The sequence below is a fragment of the Oncorhynchus masou genome, chromosome 20 (assembly GCF_036934945.1).
Source record: "Oncorhynchus masou masou isolate Uvic2021 chromosome 20, UVic_Omas_1.1, whole genome shotgun sequence".
Classification (NCBI taxonomy): Eukaryota; Metazoa; Chordata; class Actinopteri; order Salmoniformes; family Salmonidae; genus Oncorhynchus; species Oncorhynchus masou.
In genome coordinates, this window is record NC_088231.1 from 7732544 (window position 1) to 7758238 (window position 25695).

General features: G+C 46.0%; 2 protein-coding genes across 2 annotated transcripts; one reads left to right on the plus strand and one right to left on the minus strand.

The window, feature by feature from the left end:
* Positions 1-3362: 3362 nt before the first annotated feature.
* Positions 3363-5421, plus strand: LOC135506801 (E3 ubiquitin-protein ligase TRIM47-like). The gene is made up of 3 exons (XM_064926181.1): positions 3363-3510; positions 3776-4973; positions 5292-5421. The coding sequence occupies exons 2-3, from the start codon at positions 3778-3780 to the stop codon at positions 5338-5340; spliced, it is 1245 nt and encodes a 414-aa protein (XP_064782253.1). The 5' UTR covers positions 3363-3510; positions 3776-3777; the 3' UTR covers positions 5341-5421.
* Positions 5422-12278: 6857 nt separating this feature from the next.
* On the minus strand, positions 12279-17953 carry LOC135506466 (protein starmaker-like). The gene is made up of 4 exons (XM_064925847.1): positions 17903-17953; positions 14388-16875; positions 13261-14294; positions 12279-13154 (listed from the first exon to the last, which is right to left on the minus strand). Exons 1-2 carry the CDS (start codon positions 17951-17953, stop codon positions 15721-15723), a joined length of 1206 nt encoding a protein of 401 aa, XP_064781919.1. The 3' UTR covers positions 12279-13154; positions 13261-14294; positions 14388-15720.
* Between the last annotated feature and the right edge of the window lie 7742 nt (positions 17954-25695).

Here is a 25695-nt window from a genome sequence, read left to right on the forward strand (position 1 = left end):
ATGGAACTTCTGCTCACCTGTTAGACAAAGCAGGTGTTCACTGTAACAAAACTACTGTATACGGTAATTTGGGGTATTATCAACAGTGAAATACTCCGTTTTACTGTAGCATATTGTAAATTATGGGCCATTGTGGAAAAATGTGGGCGGGGAAATAATTGGTCTATTTTGAGTGGTACTGTAATTCCAACCCACATAATACAGTATCATTGATAGTGCCAAAAATGGTATTGTTTCTGGCTTAACATATTTGAGGCTTTGTAAGAGGCTACATTGCACCTGTGAGTGCGAATGCTGTACCAATTTAAGTCCTATGTGGTTATAGTGCCCCATCAATTTAAAATGTATAGGGGACAGATTGGAGTGGGGCAAGTCTTAAACCTGAAATGGTTGCACATTTTGCCACGTCCTGTGCTCTGTTTTCCCCTGTAGCCGCTGCCAGTTTGGAAGCTTCCAGAAGTGCAAGTGTTCATTAATATGTTGTAATGTGTAAACACTTAGCAGCCAACCTGCTTGCACCAATCCCTTGCAATTACAGTAAACCATTTATCAGTCATTATGATTACGCTAATATTCACTTTTTTAACAGTATAATCAATGTTACGGTATTGTACTGTCATTACACAGTACTTGCTTTGATACTGTATTTATATTACAGAATTTGACTTGCCACAGTAAGTTACTGTCAAATTCAGCAACCCCTTTACAGTGTGAATTAACTCACACACATGCATTAAAGGGGAAATACGCAGTTTCTACATCAATTGTTAGCCTTTTAAATTAATTATAAATACCCATTCATTCTTGAAGAATATAACTCAGAAATCCAGTCCACTTTGAGATCTTGATAATATGCAGCTCTTTAAAGGGCAAGTTCACAGATGAAACAACAAAACGACTTCCCTGCCTCTGTTTTGGTAAAAAGCTGAGGGATGGGCCTGGAGAAATGTAAACACTCAGATTAATAGACAGCTATGGTTACAAGGACTGACCATCAGTGATATAAAAATGAATGTTTTAACCATGATATGAGGCTATACAGTGTTTATTCACTTTAACAATGTTTACAAACATTGGCAAAAAACAAGCTTATATTTTGGGTTCTCAAGGAGTGTGACAGTTGAACTGAACTCAGATGTTATTCAAGAATCAATGGATATATATATATACACACTACTGGTCAAAAGTTTTAGAACACCTACTCATTCAAGGGTTTTTACTTTTTACCATGTTCTACATTGTAGAATAATGGTGAAGGCATCAAAACTATTAAATAACATACAGTGACATACAGACACAAACCCATGTTCAAGATTAAACTGATCCTCTCTTGCCCCACAGCTGTCACAAAGAAAAGAGGACATTGATTGTTTTCTTTAATTAGTATGCAAAAGGTTGAACAATTCTGTTAAATAACAAAAACTCATGAAGGGAATAGAGATACAATAATAGGGAATCACGTTTTCTATGGATAAACTCAGTAAGCAGTAATGACTCAATGTTGCCACAATGTAGGGATTGTCAGTTATGATCATGCATTGCCTCTGACATGACAACTTCAGTACTTGTAGGACCTGCCATTCAAACATTAGAATAATATCAAACATCCTCAGAGTAAGTGGCTCATTCATATTTGATCCACCGTAGTAACCTGATCCTGTTATCGGGCGTGGGACAACAGCTTGCACAAATTTAGAATAAAAAAAGAATGTCCATGCAAGAAGACTTTGAACAAGGTATGGTGGAGTTATTTCAGACATGAAAAGGGCCTGTTAATCATCTATTATGCTCGTCAGTTGTATTTGTCAAAATTGTATTAAAAAAGGAGCAGCGCGGCACATTTAGCAACCATGAACGTCTTTATCGCAATCTAAAAATACATTTGATGCACAAACACTTGTTAGTGTACAGTAACACAAACACATGATTAGTGTACAGTAATCATGTTTAATAACAGGGGTGACATGGAACGCATTTGAAAAATCTCTAACAATACTGTCACCCACAAGAGGCTAAACATAACATACTTTACAACCTGTAAACTAGAACCAAACTGCACTAACAGTATTTTTGACTGAAGTACTTTTGTTATATAAAAAAGGTGTTTCAAAAAGGAATTGTGCTTAAAAAAAAAATTTTTAAAAACAAAGCTTTCATGTAAAGTGTGCCATATATTAATAAACAGGTTTTCAAAAATATTGTAGACTCTGACTAGAGTGATATCATGGTAAACCTGCTACACATGGAATAAAGAAAACACTTGGAATGTCTTCTGGTTTCTGTCTTCTGGTTTGGTCAAGCAAAAGTCCCTCCTCCGTGAGTCTACAACAATAAACAAAATGGAGTGTTAAACTTTCTGTTGGAAAAGTATTGTTAACTCACCGTGGGCTTCATCTCACGACCGTCTCCATCTGCCTCGGGCCGATCCCTTCCGCCATATTCTTACTGTTCTCTACAAACTCCTAAAAGCGAGGGAGAGGAAGAAGAGGGTGGATGTGTGTTGGTGTTGAGACAATAGCGGGCAAGTATCGTAAACGCTAACAAGGCAAGTTCAGTGTGATATGTGCATAAAAACACTATTTAACATATAGAAATGGATTAAAGTGGTATTTTTTAAACCATTCAGGTATATTAGACACTTCTTCAGGCACCACAAGCAGCAGATGCAGGATTTCAACAAACACAGGCAGTTTCCTACAAACAGAAAATACATTGAGCTTAAGTTCTCCACCCAATGTCTGACTTGACTTGGTAGAATTGAAAGTGAGTATGTTTAAAGGAATAATCTGAAAATAATATTTCCTACTCCTTATGTAGCCCTTGAAGTCAAATGACCTCGTGACCTCATGAGTGGAATATTATTCATATGTTTCAACAAGCCCAAACTCCAGTGTTGCTATGTCAAACAGTTTTGTTGTATTTCAGTCTTCTGTGATGTAATATTGGAATGTAAACTCAAAATGTATTACATTTCAACTCTGTATCTGACATGGTATATGTGTATTATTTTTGTTAAGCCCATAACCATGTGTGTGAGGTGTATACCTTTGTTTCAAAATAGATTTGCTAAAGACGAGAAATACTGTGTGAACCTGATTTAGCCCACTGCAGTAAAAGGCTATTAATGATCAAATCTACCTAACAGTGTGTGTTCATCCCCTGTGAATTATATTGTAGTTGATGACTTTAGAAAACTTTCAATACATCTGCAGTAATTCCTTGTTTAACGTTTCTGATTCACACTTTTGTATCAATGATGAAGAGAGATCAGCCATGTGAAGGGTTCATTCTGTTCCAGAGCACAGAGCAGCACTGGGTGGGGAGGAGCATGTCAACGTCACTTTACTGAAGTGAGACTGAAGTTGCTAGGCGTACTGTATGTTGCCAACACAAACAAACTGTCTCGAACTCTTCTGGAAAATATAAGACAGCTACGCAGTCTGTTTCTTTTAATACTACAGTACCGATAAATTGGAGAAAGTGCCCACCCTCTTTCACACACAGATACAGGTGAGTACAGATTTACAAGGGCAGGTGAAGATGCATTCCAGTGTGTGAATTCTTGTATTCTAATGAATTCCTTTATTCTGCGGTTTTATTTTATCCTGTTTGCTACATTACGTTTATCTTTATTTTGTACATTGACAAATGTATACTGTATGTTGTATGGTTAAAAAACTTTAATCAGCATTGGTTAGATTCTCTAAATTCCGTGTTGACAGTGGCACTAAAACTATTGAGAGAAATAATTTATAGTCCCATCTTCTCTATCTAGATATGGCTTCCTCCACTATTCTCCAGTCTGAAGAGCAGTTCCTGTGCTCTATCTGTCTGGATGTGTTCACTGAGCCAGTCACCACTTCATGTGGACACAACTTCTGCATGGCCTGTATCAGAAAGTACTGGAATAGCACGGACCTGTACCAATGTCCACTGTGTCAGGAGAAATTCTCCAGACGACCTAAGCTTCGTGTCAACACAACTTTCAGAAAGGTTGTAGAGAATTTTAAAAAGAGGAGAGATATAGGTAGAGATGGGCCCCGTACCGAACCTGGAAAAGTGTCCTGTGATGTCTGCACTGGGATGAAGCGCAAGGCCCTTATGTCCTGCCTGGTGTGTCAGACCTCTTACTGTGAGACTCACCTGGAGCCTCATCAGATAGCCTCACCCTTAAAGAGACACAAACTGATCGACCCTGTGGAGAACCTGGAAGACAGGATGTGTCAGAAGCATGACAGACTCCTGGAGCTTTTCTGTAGGACTGACCAGACTTGTGTGTGTCAGTTCTGCACTGAGGCAGACCACAAGACTCATGACACTATCCCTATAGAGGAAGAGTGTGGAGAGAGGAAGGCTCAGCTGGGGAAAACTGAGGCAGAAGTGCAGCTAATTATCCAGGAGAGACTGAAGAAGGTTAAAAAGATCAGACTCTCTGTAGTTCGTAGACAGAGAGATGCAGAGAGAGAGATAGAAAACAGTGTACAAGTCTTTACTGCTCTGGTGCGCTCCATTGAGAAAAGCCAAGCTGAGCTGATTGAGGTGATTGAGGAGAAGCAGAAAGCAGTAGAGAGGCAGGCTGAAGGGCTCATTAAAGAACTGGAGCAGGACATCACTGAGCTAAAGAGGAGAAGAACTGATCTGAAGCAGCTCTCACACACTGAGGACCACCTCCAACTTCTTCAGAGCTTCCTATCCCTAGAGTGCAAACTTCCACCCACCAAGGACTGGTCTGAGATCAGTGTTCACAGTGATCTGTGTGTGGGGACTGTGAGGAGAGCTGTGTCCCAGCTGGAGGAGATACTGAATAATGAGATGGAGAAGCTGCCTGAAGTCAAACTGAAGAGGATTCAGCAGTATGCAGTGGATGTGACTCTGGACCCTGATACAGCACATCACAAACTCATCCTGTCTGAAGATGGGAAACAAGTGAGAACTGGAGACACGGAGCTGAATCTTCCTGACAATCCAAAAAGGTTTGATGTTCATTGATTTGTCCTTGGAAAGGATGGCTTCTCCTCAGGGAGATTTTACTATGAGGTGATTGTTAAGGAGAAGGCTAGATGGAATTTAGGAGTGGTCAGAGAGTCCACTGAAAGGAAACGGAATATTATACTGAGACCTGAGGATGGACTCTGGACTGTGTCCCGAAGGGATGTAAATGAACTGATAAAATGCAGCATTATTAGTTATTATTTATCCTCTCATGATAAAAAGTTACTGCTGTGACCACTGTGCTGGAAATGTTTGATGTTTGTGTTTTTCTAATAGCTCATTTATATGTTCCATTCAAGGACTGGTCTGAGATCAGTGTTCACAGTGCTCTGTGTGTGGGGACTGTGAGGAGAGCTGTGTCCCAGCTGGAGGAGATACTGAATAAAGAGATGGAGAAGCTTCCTATAGTCAAACTGAAGAGGATTCAGCAGTATGCAGTGGATGTGACTCTGGACCCTGATACAGCACATCACAAACTCATCCTATCTGAAGATGGGAAACAAGTGAGAACTGGAGACATGGAGCTGAATCTTCCTGACAATCCAAAAAGGTTTGATGTTCATCGATTTGTCCTTGGAAAGGATGGCTTCTCAACAGGGAGATTTTACTATGAGGTGATTGTTAAGGGGAAGGCTAGATGGAATTTAGGAGTGGTCAGAGAGTCCACTGAAAGGAAGCGGAATATTATACTGAGACCTGAGGATGGACTCTGGACTGTGTCCCAAAGGGATGTAAATGTGTACGTTAGCTGGATCTTTCCCCCTGTCCTCCTCTCCCTGAGAAAGAAGCCCCAGAAGGTGGGGGTGTTTGTGGACTATGAGGAGGGTCTGGTCTCCTTTTATGATGTGGAAGCCAGGTCTCATATCTCATCTTACACTGGCTGCACCTTTACAGAGAAACTCTTTCCATACTTCGGCCCCTCTGATAATGATGATGGTCAAAACTCAGCCCCTCTCATCATCTCTCCTGTCATTGTCATGTCTTGTTATGTCTGTTCCTGTCCTTTCTCTTCACTCTGTCTCTCTCTGCTGGTCTTTTTAGGTTACCTTCTCTGTCTCTCATTCTTCAGCTGTTCTACATCTCCCCTAACTAGCTCATTCACTCTTTCCCACCTGTTCCCTCTTCCCCCTCTGATTAGGTCTCTATTTCTTTCTCTGTTCCTGCTACTTTCAGTGTCTGATTCTTGTTTGTGTTTTTGATGCCAGAAGCAAGCTGTCGTCTCGTTTGCTTCCACCTTGTCCTATCCTGTCGGAGTTTGCCTGGCAGGTGCATCCTGCATTATACTAACGTTCTTTTTGTTCCATTGACTACGTTGGAAGAGGATTTATGCCATTCCTGTTTTATCATTAAAGAACTCTGTTTTCTGTTAAAACCGCTTTTGGGTCTTCACTCAAGTACATAACAGAAGAATCAGACCACGAATGGACCCAGCGGCTCCGGACCCTTTTCACTCCGCCGTCAAGATCCAGGGAGCGATGCTAGGCAGACACGAGGAGGAATTGTCTGCTGCTCGACATGCCGTTGAGACCCTGGCCGTCCAAGTCTCCGACCTCACAAGACAGGTTCACCAACTCCACCTCGATCCACCGCCCACTTCCAGGGTTTCCGAGTCTCCGGAGCCCAGGATCAACAACCCGCCGTGTTACTCTGGGGAGCCCACTGAGTGCCGCTCATTCCTCACTCAGTGTGATGTGGTGTTCTCTCTCCAGCCCAACACTTACTCCAGGAGCGCAGCCCGCATCGCCTACGTCATTTCTCTCCTTACCGGACGGGCGCGTGAGTGGGGCACGGCAATCTGGGAGGCGAGGGCTGAGTGTATTAACCAGTATCAGGACTTTAAGGAGGAGATGATACGGGTTTTTGACCGTTCTGTTTTTGGGGAGGAGGCTTCCAGGGCCCTGTCTTCCCTATGTCAGGGGAATCGGTCCATAACGGATTATTCTATTGAGTTTCGCACTCTCGCTGCCTCTAGTGACTGGAACGAGCCGGCTTTGCTCGCTCGTTTTCTGGAGGGTCTCCTCGTCGAGGTTAAGGATGAGATCCTCTCCCGGGAGGTTCCTTCCAGTCTGGACTCCTTAATAGCTCTCGCTATTCGCATAGAGCGACGGTTTGATCTTCGTCGCCGAGCTCGTGGAAAGGAGCTCGCGTTCTCCGTTGCTCCCCTCTCCACATCACTGCCACCTGCCGCATCTCTGCAACCCTCCTCCGCCGGCTCGGATGCTGAGCCTATGCAGCTGGGGGTATCCGCATCTCGGCCAAGGAGAAGGAACGGATTGTCGCCTCTGTCTCTACTGCGGCTCCGCTGGTCATTTTGTCACCTCATGTCCAGTAAAAGCCAGAGCTCATCAGTAAGAGGAGGGCTACTGGTGAGCGCAACTACTCAGGCCTCTCCTTCTGGATCACGCACTACCTTTCCGGTCCATCTCCGCTGGCCCGGTTCATCTGCTTCCTGCAGTGCCTTGATAGACTCTGGGGCGGAGGGCTGTTTTATGGACGAGACCTGGGCTCGGGAACATGACATTCCTCTCAGACAGTTAGGGGAGCCCACGGCCTTGTTCGCTTTAGATGGTAGTTCTCTCCCCAAGATTCAGCGTGAGACGCTGCCTTTAACCCTCACTGTCTCTGGTAATCATAGCGAAACCATTTCTTTTTTAATTTTTCGTTCACCTTTTACACCTGTTGTTTTGGGTCATCCCTGGCTAGTGCGCCATAACCCTTCTATTAATTGGTCTAGTAATACTATCCTATCCTGGAATGTATCTTGTCATGTGACCTGTTTAATGTCTGCTATCCCTCCTGTTTCCTCTGTCTCTTCTTCACAGGAGGAGCCTGGCGATTTGACAGGGGTGCCGGAGGAGTATCACGATCTGCGCACGGTGTTCAGTCGTTCCAAGGCCACTTCTCTCCCTCCACACCGGTCGTATGACTGTAGTATTGATCTCCTTCCGGGAACTACTCCCCCGGGGTAGATTATACTCTCTGTCGGCTCCCGAACGTAAGGCTCTCGAGGATTATTTGTCGGTTTCGCTCGACGCCGGTACCATAGTCTCCTCCTCCTCTCCCGCCGGAGCGGGGTTTTTTTTTGTTCAGAAGAAGGACGGGTCCCTGCGCCCATGCGTGGATTATCGAGGGCTGAATGACATAACAGTTAAGAATCGTTATCCGCTTCCTCTTATGTCTTCAGCCTTCGAGATCCTGCAGGGAGCCAGGTTTTTCACCAAATTGGACCTTCGTAACGCCTACCATCTCGTGCGCATCAGGGAGGGGACGAGTGGAAGACGGCGTTTAACACTCCGTTAGGGCACTTTGAATACCGGGTTCTTCCTTTCGGCCTCGTTAACGCTCCAGCTGTCTTTCAGGCACTAGTTAACGACGTCCTGAGAGACATGCTGAACATTTTTGTTTTCGTTTACATGGACGATATCCTGATTTTTTTCTCCGTCTCTCTCGATTCATGTTCAGCACGTGCGACGCGTCCTCCAGCGCCTTTTGGAGAACTGTCTTTATGTGAAGGCTGAGAAGTGCATTTTTCATGCCGCCTCTGTCCCTTTTCTCGGTTCCGTTATTTCCGCTGAGGGCATTAAGATGGATCCCGCTAAGGTCCAGGCTGTCATTGATTGGCCCGTTCCTAAGTCACGCGTCGAGCTGCAGCGCTTTCTGGGCTTCGCTAATTTCTATCGTCGTTTCATCCGTAATTTCGGTCAGGTGGCAGCTCCCCTCACAGCCCTTACTTCTGTTAAGACGTGCTTTAAGTGGTCCGTTTCCGCCCAGGGAGCTTTTGATCTTCTTAAGAATCGTTTTACATCCGCTCCTATTCTTGTTACACCTGACATCTCTAGACAGTTTGTTGTTGAGGTTTGACGCGTCAGAGGTGGGCATGGGAGCCATTCTTTCTCAGCGCTCTCTCTCTGACGGCAAGGTCCATCCTTGCGCGTTTTTCTCTCATCGCTTATCGCCGTCAGAACGTAACTATGATGTTGGTAAATGAACTGCTCGCCATCCGCTTAGCCCTAGGCGAATGGCGACAGTGGTTGGAGGGGGCGACCGTTCCTTTTGTCGTTTGGACTGACCATAGGAACCTTGAGTACATCCGTTCAGCCAAACGACTTAATGCGCGTCAGGCTCGTTGGGCTCTGTTTTTCGCTCGTTTCGAGTTTGTTATTTCTTATCGTCCGGGCTCAAAAAACACCAAGCCTGATGCTTTATCTCGTCTCTTCAGTTCTTCTGAGGTCTCCACCGACCCCGAGGGGATTCTCCCTGATGGGCGTGTTGTCGGGTTGACTGTCTGGGGAATTGAGAGGCAGGTAAAGCAAGCACTCGCTCACACTCCGTCGCCGCGAGCTTGTCCTAGGAACCTTCTGTTCGTTCCCGTTCCTACTCGTCCGGCCGTTCTTCAGTGGGCCCACTCTGCCAAGTTAGCCGGCCACCCCGGCGTTCGGGGTACGCTCCTTCCATTCGCCAGCGTTTCTGGTGGCCCACTCGGGAACGTGACGCGTCGATTTGTCGCCGCTTGTTCGGTCTGCGCGCAGACTAAATCTGGGAACTCTCCTCCTGCCGGCCGTCTCAGACCGCTTCCCATTCCCTCTCGACCGTGGTCTCACATCGCTTTAGATTTTATCACCGGACTGCCTTCATCAGCGGGAAGACAGTTATTCTTACGGTTGTCGATAGATTCTCTAAGGCGGCTCATTTCATTCCTCTCGATAAGCTCCCTTCTGCTAAGGAGACGGCTCAGATCATTATCGAGAATGTTTTCCGAATTCATGGCCTTCCGTCTGACGTCGTTTCCGACAGAGGCCCGCAGTTCACGTCTCAATTTTGGAGGGAGTTTTGCCGTTTGATTGGGGCTTCCGTCAGTCTCTCGTCCGGCTTTCATCCCCAGTCTAACGGTCAAGCCCGAACGGGCCAATCAGACTGTTGGTCGCATTTTACGCAGTCTTTCTTTTCGTAACCCTGCGTCTTGGTCAGAACAGCTCCCTGGGCAGAGTACGCCCACAACTCGCTTCCCTCGTCTGCTACCGGTCTATCCCCTTTTCAGAGTAGCCTCGGGTACCAGCCTCCGCTGTTCTCATCTCAGCTCGCCGAGTCCTGCGTCCCCTCCGCTCAGGCTTTTGTCCAGCGTTGCGAGCGCACCTGGAAGGGGTCAGGTCGGCACTTTGCCGTAATAGGGCGCAGACTGTGAGGGCCGCTAATAGCGTAGGACCAAGAGTCCTAGATATTGTTGCGGTCAGAGAGTATGGCTCTCCACTCAGAACCTTCCCCTTAAGACAGCTTCTCGCAAGTTGGCCCCGCGGTTCATTGGTCCGTTCCGTATTTCTCAGGTCATTAATCCTGTCGCAGTGCGACTTCTTCTCCGCGCTATCTTCGTCGCGTTCACCCGGTCTTCCATGTCTCCTGTGTTAAGCCCGTTCTTCGCGCCCCCGCTCGTCCCTCCCCCCCCCAACCTTGTCGGCGCACCCATCTACAGGGTTCGTAAGATTTTGGACATGCGCCCTCGGGGCCGTGGTCATCAGTACCTAGTGGATTGGGAGGGGTACGGTCCTGAGGAGAGGAGTTGGGTTCCCTCTCGGGACGTGCTGGACCGTTCGCTGATCGATGATTTCCTCCGTTGCCGCCAGGTTTCCTCCTCGAGTGCGCCAGGAGGCGCTCGGTGAGTGGGGGGGTACTGTCATGTCTTGTTATGTCTGTTCCTGTCCTTTCTCTTCACTCTGTCTCTCTCTGCTGGTCTTTTTAGGTTACCTTCTCTGTCTCTCATTCTTCAGCTGTTCTACATCTCCCCTAACTAGCTCATTCACTCTTTCCCACCTGTTCCCTCTTCCCCCTCTGATTAGGTCTCTATTTCTTTCTCTGTTCCTGCTACTTTCAGTGTCTGATTCTTGTTTGTGTTTTTGATGCCAGAAGCAAGCTGTCGTCTCGTTTGCTTCCACCTTGTCCTATCCTGTCGGAGTCTGCCTGGCAGGTGCATCCTGCATTATACTAACGTTCTTTTTGTTCCATTGACTACGTTGGAAGAGGATTTATGCCATTCCTGTTTTATCATTAAAGAACTCTGTTTTCTGTTAAAACCGCTTTTGGGTCTTCACTCAAGTACATAACAGTCATTCACACACACTGATTAAACAACAGAAAGGGAATGGATAATTCATTAATTGCATTAATAAATCATTAAATATATCAATTTAGAAATGATTATATTTAGTCAGTCGACATGACACATGATTATATTTTCCATGGAGGTCCTCTGAAATCTTATCATCAAATGAAAAGTGAAACCTCTTTACTCTGTTAGGGACAGATTGAATATTACTGGGAGAGGGGTGGTCCGAAATAGGGGAGGGTTCTCAAACCTTTTTTATTGCTTTGGGGATAGTTGTGTGTTTTCTTTTGGGGGGGAGGGGGGTAGTGCAATTTTTCCTCATTTACATTCTCCCTATAAACAATGACTTACTTTTGATATTACCCTAATAAAGTTTTGAAACGTTTGGGAAATTTGGTATGGTTTGTCTATTATTAAGCTTTAGCTACTGCAGGCCTCTGATGTGATGGCAGTGCGCCCGGGCTTTTCAACTGATTTTGACAGTTGAATTCGAGGTGAGGAAGACTTTCATGCCAACCATTGTTACCCCTATAATCTAACAATATAATGCCCATCTTTATACAAGATATTGGGATCGAAAATCTATGAATTACCCTCATTCTGTACATCTATTTCTGTATAACAGATGCGGGAGCCATCTGACATAAAGAGATGCCCTAATACCAGCAGCCCCAAACTTCTAAAGAATTCATTAAAAATCCTACAATGTGATTTTCTGGATTTTTTTCTTCTCATTTTGTCTGTCATAGTTGAAGTGTACCTATGATGAAAATTACAGGCCTCTTCTCATCTTTTTAAGTGGGAGAACTTGCACAATTGGTGGCTGACTAAATACTTTTTCCCCCACTGTATATCTCACTACCCTATCACATGGAAACACCAGCAGGATCACTGGCATAAGGGGGCGAGTAGCTTCCTTTGTAAGTTCTAAATAGACAGTACACAGATAGGTCCCTGTGCTGAATGAAATAGCGTCTGATTCCTCTGGCCGTGTAGAACTAAGGCAGGGAATGCAACACAGAACCAGTGTCTACTGAGTAATCCACATAGATGTGCACCCGATCATAGGCAGTTCATTCTCAATTACTGCCACGTCAATTGTCTTTCAAAACGTGGTGTCGCTGTCATCTTTCAAATAAACACAACCAAGATATATGTATGTGCAAGACATATTTTATTTCAAGGCAATAGATATATATACAGTTGGCTGATAGAAAAGTAGAAAAGGGTAGGTACAAAAGGGTATACACATTACTCAGGTGTAATATGGTCGATTAAAGTACGGTATAAAATCGTACACACGTGAAATTGGTAACAATATACAAACATCATTGCTCTACTTTAAAGGAAACTGTAATACTCTATGGTTGTGGACACGCGAGTGAGACCAATACCATCATCGCCACTGTTGTGGTAGGAGCTAAACTCCTCAACAATATCGATGGAATTACCTCCTGAATTACCATCTGAGGGGCATGTGAACATGTTATTGGCATTCCTACCAGTGAAACAGTAATTGCTATCATCTTTGGCCTGTTGATGGGCCAGGTGAGGTGTTACTGTTTCCATCCCAATCCTGGAAGCCAACAAAGCTATGACATGGACCAAAGTAGCACCTTAACTGGGTTTACAATCTAACAAAAGGTTAAGCCGCCTGTCTTGTGGTGACACGTACTGAGCTGTAAACCACCCACAAAGATAGAATACCATTCTTCTAAACTCTATGCTCGAGGTGAGGTTTCTCAGTGTGTTGTCAACAACTGTGACTACCTTAGACTGCCCTCTCCTGGGCAACGAAGTGCACCACATAGTCAAAATGATCTGTTTCGGCACCAATGAAACCTGTAGGACCCAAGTGACACATTGAACAATCTCGGTAGGGAGTCATCAGGTCCGATCAGCTTCTCCGTTCTGGGAAGGGGACGGGTTCCCACCACAACGTGATCCCAGAATCCAGGTACATGGGGGATGCAGACATATCTGTAGGCCACCTCTTCTGGCATTGCTTCGTTTACCCAGTACCTGAAGGACATGGTGTCATTCACTGTGATGAGATGGTTGAACGCTGCGTGGGAAGAGAACACTGTCAGTCCAGCTACATTATCAGGGCTATTCATAGTACTATAACATAGACATAGAGATATATATCTATAAATGGTAATTATACATACCTCTTTTCAGGGTGTCAACTCCAGGGGATTGCTCCTCATTCATAATCAGCTGCAAATGGACGTTGACCTCCTTGTCAGTCTTGAACATATCATCTATGTTGAGTTCCAGATCCCAGTCTCCTACATTCTCCAGAGCAGGGCAATTTGCAAGGGTGTTGGCTGTGGTGGTTACAGCGGCCCTTGTGGACGATATATTGTGTAGGCGACAACCACTTTGTTCACTGTAACACAGTGTGCACAATACACAGCTGCCAGCACATTGCATGGGCCTGTTCAGCTGAATCGAGTAGATGTTACAGATGAACACTCTGTTGAACTTCTTTTTTTACATGTGCCGCATATAATCAACTGTTTCACCACATGGATTATCATCGCAATGGACGACACGGTGGCGCCGTCGCTGTCCAGGTTATATCGGCTGGGACCAGGCACGGGTTCTTCATAGGTGACAGCCGCTTCGGATTGTGGTGGTGTGGGGAACAATGTCCTTTGCGACTGTAAAGATGTCACTGGCTTGAGTTTGCACACGTTGAACCCGTGTATGTCAACAGTCTGCTGTGACATTTCAGGCACTTGAGATGCTGGTTGTTCGGGATGTAGGACCCGGGCCTCCTGCTGCGGTCGAGACACGTGATGAAACGTTTCCAGATGCACCTCAACCTGCTGGGCCTCTAGAGGCTGTGCCGACTGTTGTTGTTGTTGAAATACATATTCACCACAGACCCTCTCAAGAGCAAACATGGAGTTGTCTGGGTACCCGAGAGGGTCCATGTCACCAATACAGGCATTGAAGGCGTCGAGTTCCACATCTCTTGTCTGGGTTACCACATTAGAGATGGTGCTTGAAGGTGGTATCATAGTGGGAAGGGGATCGGTTGTAGCAGAAAATATTGAACCTGGACAAGAGTCAACGTTCAACTGTGGCCTACTGAAATGCGGCTCGGGAAGCATTGAATTGAGACACTTCACACCCTTGAAACGCGTTTGCATATTCCACATCGGTTAGCATATCATCCGGAACTCTCTCGGTACCCCTGTAACACAAGGCAGAAACAAGTCACCCCTCGACCCAAAGGCAATAGATTACTGTTCAGTAATAACACAATGTGTGTGATAGTTACACTTACGTGACACATGTCATGCTATCCAGGGCAGCAGCAACCTCCTCTGATGTATCACACCCAGACATGGCTGTGATGCTATCCACGGCAGTCTCAGGTTCCTTTGAGGTAGCACACCTGGCCCTGGTTACGTGCTCTGTCGCAGAGACAACTTCATCAGCCCTATCTTGATACCCAGGCGCAGCTAATACAATTGCATGGTCAACTGTACATTCAGGCACATTGTGAGACATTTCACATGTTTCACTAATAGGTTGTTGGAACGATGGTTCAGTTGTAGACTGGGGCTTGGGTACAGCAGACACTACCTCCTTGGTCTGAGTCTCATCAGAGCCTGGGTCCTTGGTCTGTCTCATCAGAGTCTGGCTCCTCGGTCTGTGTCTCAGCAGATTCTGGGGTCTGAGTCTCATCAGAGTCTGGGTCCTTGGTCTGTCTCATCAGAGTCTGTCTCCTCGGTCTGTGTCTCAGCAGATTCTGGGGTCTGAGTCTCATCAGAGTCTGGGTCCTTGGTCTGTCTCATCAGAGTCTGTCTCCTCGGTCTGTGTCTCAGCAGATTCTGGGGTCTGAATCTCATCAGAGTCTGGGTCCTTGGTCTGTCTCATCAGAGTCTGGCTCCTCGGTCTGTGTCTCAGCAGATTCTGGGGTCTGAGTCTCATCAGAGTCTGGGTCCTTGGTCTGTCTCATCAGAGTCTGTCTCCTCGGTCTGTGTCTCAGCAGATTCTGGGGTCTGAGTCTCATCAGAGTCTGGGTCCTTGGTCTGTCTCATCAGAGTCTGTCTCCTCGGTCTGTGTCTCAGCAGATTCTGGGGTCTGAGCCTCATCAGAGTCTGGGTCCTTGGTCTGTCTCATCAGAGTCTGTCTCCTCGGTCTGTGTCTCAGCAGATTCTGGGGTCTGAGCCTCATCAGAGTCTGGGTCCTTGGTCTGTCTCATCAGAGTCTGGCTCCTCGGTCTGTGTCTCAGCAGATTCTGGGGTCTGAGTCTCATCAGAGCCTGGGTCCTTGGTCTGTCTCATCAGAGTCTGGCTCCTCGGTCTGTGTCTCAGCAGATTCTGGGGTCTGAGTCTCATCAGAGCCTGGGTCCTTGGTCTGTCTCATCAGAGTCTGGCTCCTCGGTCTGTGTCTCAGCAGATTCTGGGGTCTGAGTCTCATCAGAGCCTGGGTCCTTGGTCTGTCTCATCAGAGTCTGGCTCCTTGGTCTGTCTCATCAGAGTCTGGCTCCTCGGTCTGTGTCTCAGCAGATTCTGGGGTCTGAGTCTCATCAGAGCCTGGGTCCTTGGTCTGTCTCATCAGAGTCTGGCTCCTCGGTCTGTGTCTCAGCAGATTCTGGGGTCTGAGTCTCATCAGAGCCTGGGTCCTTGGTCTGTCTCATCAGAGTCTGGCTCCTCGGTCTGTGTCTCAGCAGATTCTGGGGTCTGAGTCGCAGCAGACACAGTCTCAGCAGACGCTACCTCATTGGTCTGAGTCCCTTCCAAGTCTGGCTCCTTGGTCTGAGTCTCATCCAAGTCTGGCTCCTTGGTCTGAGTCTCATCAGAGTCTGGCTTCTGAGTCTCTGCAGACACAGTCTCAGCAGACACTACATAATTGGCCTGAGTCTCATCAGAGTCTGGCTCCTGGGTTTGCGTCTCAGCAGATTCTGGGGTCTGAGTCTCAGTGGACACTTCCTCCTTGGTCTCATCAGAGTCTGGCTCCTGGGTCTGAGTCTCATCAGAGTCTGGCTCCTGGGTCTGAGTCTCATCAGAGTCTGGCTCCTGGGTCTGAGTCTCAGCGGACACTTCCTCCTTGGTCTCATCAGAGTCTGGCTCCTGGGTCTGAGTCTCATCAGAGTCTGGCTCCTGGGTCTGAGTCTCAGCGGACACTTCCTCCTTGGTCTCATCAGAGTCTGGCTCTTGGGTCTGAGTCTCAGCGGACACTTCCTCCTTGGTCTCATAAGAGTCTGGCTCCTGGGTCTGAGTCTCAGCGGACACTTCCTCCTTGGTCTCATCAGAGTCTGGCTCCTGGGTTTGCGTTGTGGGTGAATTAGGCACAGTGCATACTGTCCCAGAACAGGCAGCATCCTCTGTATACTGATACTCTGGCTCAGCAGATACACATGGTTCAGTATCAGGGTCATGTTGGACTCCAGCCACTCTGGTACTTTTTTGTTTGATAGGTACACTATGTTTGACTGGAGAGGATACCCTTTCCGCGACATGTTTGGGTACAGAATTGTGACAGTCATCCTTGTCATCATCACGAGTGTGAACAGAGTCACTGGAGGAACTTGTGTTGCTTTCATCTCCGCTATCATCTGCACTGGGTTCTGTGGGTACTTTTGTCCCGATTCCACTGCTGGAGTCGATGCTTTCATCTCCGCTATCATCTGTACTGGGTTCTGTAGGTAGATTAGCCTCCTCATTGGTATCCGTGACATGGTGTAGAACCTCTGATGTGCCACTGTCTACTTCCTCACTGTTGTTCGGTCTCTGTTGAACATCCAGGCCCTCTTTCTGCAACCACTTTTAACGCTCGACTGAGAACCAGGCTGATTGTAGGACATGTCGACCGATCTCTTCTTAATATTGTCCACAGTCACAGGTTTCTGATGTGTGCCAGTGGACGGTCTATGTGATCTAGGCATGCTGTGGCTTTGTGAAGAAAACCTGTTTTCATATCTGCCAATCTTTGCCGATGTGACGCTGCAACCAAGACCACCATTGCGGCCGCTGCTACAGGAGACTTCGGGACACAGCCTTTGAGCTTTAAGGCCTGTATTGGGTTCTTTGCTTCGCCTACAGTTGACAGAACTATGGGTCATGTCTCTGCTGTAGTAGGAGCATGATAAAAGTTTTGTGGCCGTTTGTTGTACCGAGTTGGCGGTCCATTGTAACCTTGGTCTTCGGTGACAGTACTATGTCATGACTAAGTTGTTGTAACCTGTTTTTGTCAGACCTACATCTTAAGTCAAAGGGTTGGGGGTGTCTAGGGTACACAGGTACATTGTGTGGAACCAGAAGGTCATGTTGATATGTGTTCTCTGTGTTATACAGCCTGTCATTAGAGACTCTTTCATGTCTCCTTCTCTGCTGTATGCTGCGCAAGGGAGAGGGTGTAGATTCCCTCAACTGTGTATATTCCTCAACTCTTAGGGCCATATTGTGATGCTGGTAGTACCATTCGCCTCTGTTATTGTATGTTGAATAAATGTCATGTGACATTCTATCTTTTGTTTCTAATTCTTGTTGTTTTGTAGAGTACTTCACACGAGCACTGGACCACCTTCATGGTTCAGCTGCAAATATACACTGAATTATCCACTGTCTGTGTAACTAATCTCATATATGTAGCTGAGGCTCCTCCTAAAAGCTTCAAGGCCTTTGAAGTAATCACCACAATGTGGCATCTTTCCTGTGTCACTGCTGAGGTGTCAACCTGAGGTGACTTAGTTTCAATGTCTCACTGTGTATCCAACCAACTGCTGTTTCTACGGGCTTCCGATACGTCCAACCGCTGCTGAATTGTCCATTCCGATGTTATGCACATTACCTCGAATTGTCCAATAACTCCCGAGTCGTCCAACCGCTGTTCATCGAACATTGCTCATACAATCCAAACAGAGCTGACACCTCCGGCCGCAGCTGGGTCTTCCAACCACTGTTACGCAGATGAAACTCACACTTTCCAAGTGCAGGTGGCTCCCCCAACTAATGTTATCTCCATGGGGCTCAAACATCCAGAGCAAGGTAGATCGTCCAACCACTGTTATGTATATGGGGCTCGGAACATCCAACGCCTGCAGGGGTTTCCAACAGCTTTTATGTCAATGAAGCTCAGACTGTCCAAGTGTGAATGATTCACCCAGCTACTGCTATCTCCATGGTGAGCAAACATCCACACCAGATAGGTCATTCGTTTAGCTATTACAACTACAGAATAACAAGCTTTTCTGTTTGGGAGTCTAAGGTGGAAGCTGTTAGTAACTGATTGACTTTGGACCTGTTGCCGTGCTACCCAAACACGATCTGGTGTAAACAAGGGGACCTTATCTATAAGGCATGTTTGTTCATCCAGCACATTTTCCGTGTGAACATTGGAAAGTGCTATGTCTACCGGTTACACATTTAAATGATGGTAAGTGATAACGATGACAAATAAATGGTCACAGGTCTATTACAGTTTTTTCCATCTGCTTACACACGTTTTCAAAACTGTCTCCTTTTTTCAAAACTCTACACACAATTCCCAAAACTGCACACACAGAATGCAAAATGCCTCACATCTCCTTCAAAATGTAACACTGCATTCAAAATGCCATAAACACATGTCAGAATGAAGCATTTGCATCAAATGGCAAACATTGCTTTCATAATAGTACATTTTTGGGTATACCATGTAAACACTGTTGTTCTAAATCTAAAGCTCTTTGGTCTTTCATAGGCTTATATCTACATTTCAATACAATGTTCTACAGTGAAAGTCATCTGCTGAGAGGGGTAACAAGTTCACTGTAAACACCAATGCAATGTAGAAACAGAAAATATTTATTAGGCCAAACATTACTGTTGTATACAGTAGCATACAACAAAACCATAAACATATGCAAACCAAATATATTTTCTTTAGAATACAGTAAAGAACACAATTGTGTGTGTGAGGTCCCGTTGAACTTTGCGACCTTTTGCCACATTTCAGGCTGCAAACATAAAGATATAAAACTGTATTTTTTTGTGAAGAATCAACAACAAGTGGGACACAATCATGAAGTGGAACGGCATTTATTGGATATTTCAAACTTTTTTAACAAATCAACAACTGAAAAATTGGGTGTGCAAAATTATTAATATAATGTAAATATACAAATTGTGGATGGGTGGCAAACCAGTTTTGGACCAGAACAGCCTGGGGAAAACTTAACATTGTCCCATAAAACCACAAATCTAGCAGGCTCCTGATCTGGACCAGGGACAAGCATTGTGTAAATTGCATCCAGAAAAGTGAGCATATGGCCGGTGTTGTACGGACCCAGTGTGGCGTTGTGATGGAGGACCCCATTTTGAGTGATGGCAGCACACATAGTTATATTACCCCCACGCTGTCTAGGGGCATTGGTAATTGCCCTCTGTCCTATTACATTTCTTCCACGGCGCCTGGTTTTGGTGAGGTTGAAGCCAACCTCATCCACATAAATCAATTAATGGCGAATTACATGGGCATCCAGCCCCAATACTCTCTGTAACAGACAAAAGGATATACAGATGAGTAAATATGGTATGTCTGAAGTACTGGAAGTAGTGTTGCATACATACCTCTACAAAGTCATGTCGTATATTCTTGACTCTGTCAGAGTTTCTCTCAAATGGCACCTTGTAAAGTTGTTTCATCGTCACTCGGTGCCGTTGGAGGATGCGTTGTGTGGTCGACAGGCTTACAGCATTGATGTTGTTAAATATGGTGTCATTATTCAAGATGTGCTCTCTTATCTCTCGAATCCTAATTGCATTGTTGGCCAAAACCATATACATAATTGCAGTCTTTTGTACATCTGTAAAAAAGCGTCCTCGTCCTCCATGATGTCTTTGCCTTTCCACTCTGTACAGAATTCAAACACAGTATGTGTTCAGCATAGGAACTATAAACAATGTACAAAAAAAATGTAGTACAGCTGTCACGCCTTGGTCTTAGTATTTTGTGTTTTAGTTAATTAGTTGGTCAGGCCAGGGTGTGACATGGGTTTATGTTTGTTGTATTTCTTAGTGGGGTTTTTTAGTTATTGGGATTGTGGCTGATTAGGGGTGTGTGTTGCATAGGTTTGGCTGCCTGAGGCGGTTCTCAATCAGAGTCAGGTGATTCTCGTTGTCTCTGATTGGGAACCGTATTTAGGTAGCCTGGGTTTCACTTTGTATTTCGTGGGTGATTGTTCCTGTCTCTGTGTTAGTGTTCATCAGATAGGCTGTAATAGGTTTCGGTCCGACTCTCTTTCGACAAACGAAGAACGTCGTTACAACAGCATGATAACCAACCTCACTCATTCAATGCAGTGCAGTAAATGGATGGCTTCGAGTTACAAATGTTTATGCAATACTATGCAGTCATACGTATTTTACAGTACATTACTGTAATGCTAAAATAGTCATTAGATAGTTGCATACCTGTTCTCATTTCTGAAGGTTTGAATTATGGACGCCACCGTAAAATCGACACAAATTGGGCTGGACTGTCAGCCCAGCCTCTCTCATGGTCAAACCGTGGTTGATCACATGATCAACAATTGTTGCCCTAATCTCATCAGAGATGGCTTTCCTTCCTTCTCTTCTTTGCCCTCGTCCTCTTCTTCCTCTTCCTCTCCCTCCTACTCCTCTTGCTCTCTGTTCATTGTTGGCATCCATTGTTCAAAACAGGTAATCTGACCTTTGACCTATTTATAGGCCTATACTACAGTAAAGCAGTGATTGGTTAGTGATCAGTTAAGCTATTAGTGTTTGCACATGTGAGGAGTGTGTGTGTGACCTGGTGAATAAGTGTAGTATTTTGATTGGTTGTGTTTGGAAAAGGAAAGCAAGTCACTTCCTGTTAGAGTTTTGTGTTTTGGGTAGAGAATTGTGATTCCTTCATGCAGTTAACAACTGAGTCAAAGGCTGAGAAATAGCTTATGGTTGTGGATATTTGGTGTGTAGTTTTGCACTTTGAGTGAGAGGTGTGACATGAAAAGATTTAGTGTGTAAGCAGTTGGAAAAAACTGTAAAACAGTATCAAGCAATCAGGTAGGTGCAGCAAGTACACCATAATCCATGCTACTGAGTAACTGAAACAACCAGAAATAACATCATTTATTGTTGGCAGGTAAAAGATGTGGATGTTGTTACTGGTACAAAGTGTAATTACAAAAGGCTGCACTTCATTATAATGCAAGTTGTACTCTACTTAGCCCGTGTGTGTGTGTGTGTGTGTGTGTGTAGAGACGTGCACAGTATACATTGTTATCACTCGAGTTTATTGAGCAGTATATCACAAAACAAAGCAGTGGTACATATCAGCAAGCTATAGCTCAAGAGAGACATGTTGCAATGGCGCATTTATAGAACGACTACTGTTCAGTGTACGTAAAACAGTTTATCATTGACTACATATCCTAGGGACTGAGGCCAGCTATGTACTTTTTCAACTGGTCTGCCAGGCTGTTTTGGTTCATTTCCCTCAGTGTTTTGTAAATGGTATCCAGGTAACTGATATCCGGGTATATGAGCCTTGAAAGTTGACAAGGTAACCTGGATAGCCATCTATGCACACCTCCGGCAACCCGACGTCAGGACACAGTTTAACATTGAAGTAATAAACGGGACAGCTGGGCTGAGGCTCTAGGTGTAGCCCTTCGGGACTGACCATCTGCCAGTTCCCTACACTGAAGCTTGGGTAGGCGATTGTCTGGACTGTCAAACTGCAGCTCCCCGAAGGTGGACATGTGCATGTCTCGATCCTCGTGGTAGCTCTTGTTGTCTAGCCTCATAGTAATTCCCTCACGGCCACAAGCCGTCAGCACAGCCACCAGGTCCGAGTCTCCGGTGCACACGGTCACGCTACCTTTCAGAACGTTGACCAACTCAACGAGCAGCGTGTTAGCCTCTGTGCTCGTACACTCTAGACACGCGTCCCTCAATGCAGACAATTGTATAGTCTCGGGATCGGCGAAAGTCGCCACAAAGACGCCCTCGTGTCCCTCAGGTCTGTCTATCGAACCGTCAGCATAGCCGGGATCTAGGTCTGACAGCTCACCACGCTCAGGAGGGTTCAGATCTTGGGACGTGTTCACGAATAGAATGTCTTCCTGACACTCCCGGTACACCAGGTACGTCTGGTGGAACGACACCAGGTTATCGACCGAGGTTGCCTCTAGGGGTTCGTCCTCGGGGGAGGCTCCTTTCGCGCCGGTCACGAGGAACAGCTTGTTTTTCATACCCATGTCGGCCAAAATCTTCATCATGGTGTATTCTATTGCGCACAGATTACGCTTACAGAATGCTATGTGAGGTAGCGGGGGGCGGTTCAGTCTGATCTCTCACAGCCGGCCGGCTTCTGAGCTCCCACGTCGTCCTTTACAAGCACTACGCACCGGCTACACACCGAGCATCGCGTGAAGGGCCTTGTGTTTCAACCCCATGTCCATCAATGCGTTATACCATTGAATAGAAGAGGGATGGAGTAGGTCTAAAGCACATATGTCAGAGTCAAGGCTTTTTACGGCCCCTGGGATGATCTTGATTTATTATTAGAACCGGCCCGCAGACCGCAGCAAGCCGGCAGCCCGCAGATCTTTTACACGCACCAATACTACATTTCCCACAATGCAACGGTGACGCACCGAGCAGTAGGCTGCTTCATTTCAATATTTATTGGCACAGCAGTCGTCAGCATCACAGTAAAATTAACTTTCAGATACCCATCAAAAATGGCAAAACGGAAGGTGGACACTGAGAACCGGGGGTTTCAAACAAGGTGGGAGTCGTGGGTTTGACAACCGACGGAGCACCTGCGATGTGTGGACACAGGAGCGGACTGGTGGCGAAGATACGGGAAAAGATGCAAGAGGAAAACGCGACAGGTGAGCTGACAGCTTATCATTGTATCATACACCAGGAAGCGTTGTGCGGTAAAGCCTTGAAAATGGAGCATGTAATGAGCATCATCACGCGCACAGTTAACTTTATCAGAGCCAAAGGTTTGAATCACCGCCAGTTCAAGGCATTTCTGACGGAGTTAGAAACGGAGCATGGTGATTTGCCTTATCACACAGAGGTGCGATGGCTAAGCCAGGGAAAGGTGCTTCAAAGATGTTTCGAGCTTCGTGAGGAGATTTGTCTGTTCTTGGACAGCAAAGGGAAAGACACAACACAACTCCGAGATGAAATGTTTCTGTGTGAAATGGCTTTTCTGTGTGACATTACGAGTCATCTGAATGCAATGAACTTGCAGCTGCAGGGTCGGGATCATGTCATCTCTGATATGTACAGTACAGTGAAGGCATTTAAAACCAAACTGACTCTGTGGGAGACGCAGATGCGGAAAGAAAATTTGAGCCACTTTCCCAGCTGCCAGACCATGAAAGAGAAGCTCTCTACCAGTGCGTTCCCGAGCGCACAGTTGGCTGATAAAATAGGTATGCTTGCCGCTGACTTTCGACGCCGATTTGCTGACTTTGAAGCACAAAAAGCAGGTTGGAACTGCTCGGTAACCCATTTGCTGTTGACGTGGAAAGCTCACCACCAAACCTCCAAATGGAGTTGATTGACCTCCAATGCAATGATGCACTGAGGGCAAAATATGCGGCAGTGGGTGCTGCGGAGTTCGCCCGTTTCCTCCCCGACACAATGCCCCAGCTGCGCATCCAGGCTGCTCAAACGTTGTCTATGTTTGGCAGCACATACCTGTGTGAACAACTTTTTTCTTTGATGAACCTGAACAAAACATCACACAGAAGTCGACTTACTGCTGAACACCTCCACTCAATTCTGAGGATTTCCTCAGCTCAGAGCCTTACCCCGAACATTGATGAACTTGTGGAAAAGATGGGACACCACCAAGTATCACCCTCAACCTCAAACAAGTGAACATTACTGTGCAATCACATATTTAGAGTTTTTACTCAGTTCAAGTTTAAAAGTTAAAGTTTAATATTTGTTTTCACTGCATGTTACTTCTCCTTAAACAAAGTGTTGTTTTTGATTAATAGATTTTTGCACTTTATTTTATTGTATTTCAATCCAATTATATTTTAAAAATATTTCAGTTGAGTGGATGATAGAAAATTGCTATTATTGTTTTTTTCTTTGAAGTAAATTTAGCCCACTTTTGCTAAAATAGAAAATATAGGCTACTGATGGTGCCTTGAATACCGGTTTCTTTCATTTAATGTTCATGTTATGGGGATTTTTATATAAAGGAAATTTGTCTTTTGTGTCTGTTGAAAATTAAAGATTACTGACAGAGCCATAAGAAAATATTGCTTTATTTATCTGATCATATTGGAATATATTTGTTAGGTTTTCAGTAGGTTCAATTAGGTTCACTAGACTATATGCGTCATTTAAAATTTTTTCAATGAACATTCGAACAGTCCGGCCCTCGGCTTGTAGCTAAATTTTTTATTTGGCCCTCCGTCCATTTGACTTTGACACCCCTGGTCTAAAGTATGTCTACAGTGACAGTGTAGCCGGGCAATACATCGCCACGGGTTACCCTTTGGTTGGGTCTTTCATGCACCTCTGGGCAAATGCTGTACGGTTGGAGCCCTGGTTGGACAATGAGCCCTGCTACAAGGAACTGCTCTCGTGTTGGCGACTCGAGCCCTGTTTGGATTGGTCGCAAGGGAGCTATTGCGTTGCAGGAGCAAGGACACTACATGTACGTTTATTCGTCTTCATCGTGGTCGATTCCAACAGGAGAAACAACATCGGTGTCTCGGGTGATTGTCACCTGTACACTCTTCCTGATATTCAGTTTGTCCTGGTTGAAAAGTATGTTCCTGTAACACAAATCGAGCCACCATGCCGCTCAAGGTCTTTCACAGGTACTCGAGGCTGCTGCGATTCGACGATCGGCAGTCAAGGCCCACCAGTCTCGCCACTGACAAACTCGCAGCCATACGAGACATCTGGGAACATTGGGCTGCGCGGCTGACGGCCCTCTACAACCCGGGGCCTGACGTGACGGTGGACGAGCAACTGGTCCCGTTCAGAGGTTGTGTGTGTGTGTGTGTGTGTGTGTGTGTGCGTGCGAGTGTGTGTGCGTGTAGCATAGCACTCATTGGCCCCAACGAGCCGGTAATGAAGCCAATCTCTTCTCCCCTTGCCAAAGGCCGCTGTCCTTTCCGTCAGTACATCCCCAGCAAGCCGGCGAAATACGGCATCAAGTCGTGGGTGGCCTGCGACGCCAAGTCCAGCTACGCTTGGAAGATGCAAGTGTACACCGGTAAGGCGGCCAGCGGAGTCCCTGAGAAGAACCAGGGGATGCGTGTCGTCCTCGATCTGACAACGGGACTGAGCTGTTGCAATGTCACCTGTGACAACGTCTTCACCTCCTACGAACTGGGCCAGCGGCTCCTTGAAAGGAACCTCACCATGGTGGACACGGTGAGAAAGAACAAGGCCGGTCTCCCGCCCTGTCAGGTCCTGTCCTCCATGTTTGCCTTCACGCCCCTCACCACTTTAGTGTCCTACCTGGCAAAGAAAATCAAGAACGTGCTACTTCTGAGCACGCTGCACACAGAGGCCGACATTAGCGATTGCCGTGACAGGAAGCCAGCCCTCGTCCTAGACTACAACTGCAACAAGGGTAGCGTGGACAAC

Excerpts from the sequence above, each read along its gene's own strand:
- LOC135506466 (XM_064925847.1), bottom strand. The coding sequence starts at position 17,953 with ATGTTCGATGAACAGCGGTTGGACGACTCGGGAGTTATTGGACAATTC. Across the intron at positions 16,876-17,902 it reads GAGTTATTGGACAATTCGAG|TGGTTGCAGAAAGAGGGCCT; the intron begins GTAATGTGCATA and ends GAGCGTTAAAAG.
- LOC135506801 (XM_064926181.1), top strand. The coding sequence starts at position 3,778 with ATGGCTTCCTCCACTATTCTCCAGTCTGAAGAGCAGTTCCTGTGCTCT. Across the intron at positions 4,974-5,291 it reads CTTCCTGACAATCCAAAAAG|GACTGGTCTGAGATCAGTGT; the intron begins GTTTGATGTTCA and ends GTTCCATTCAAG.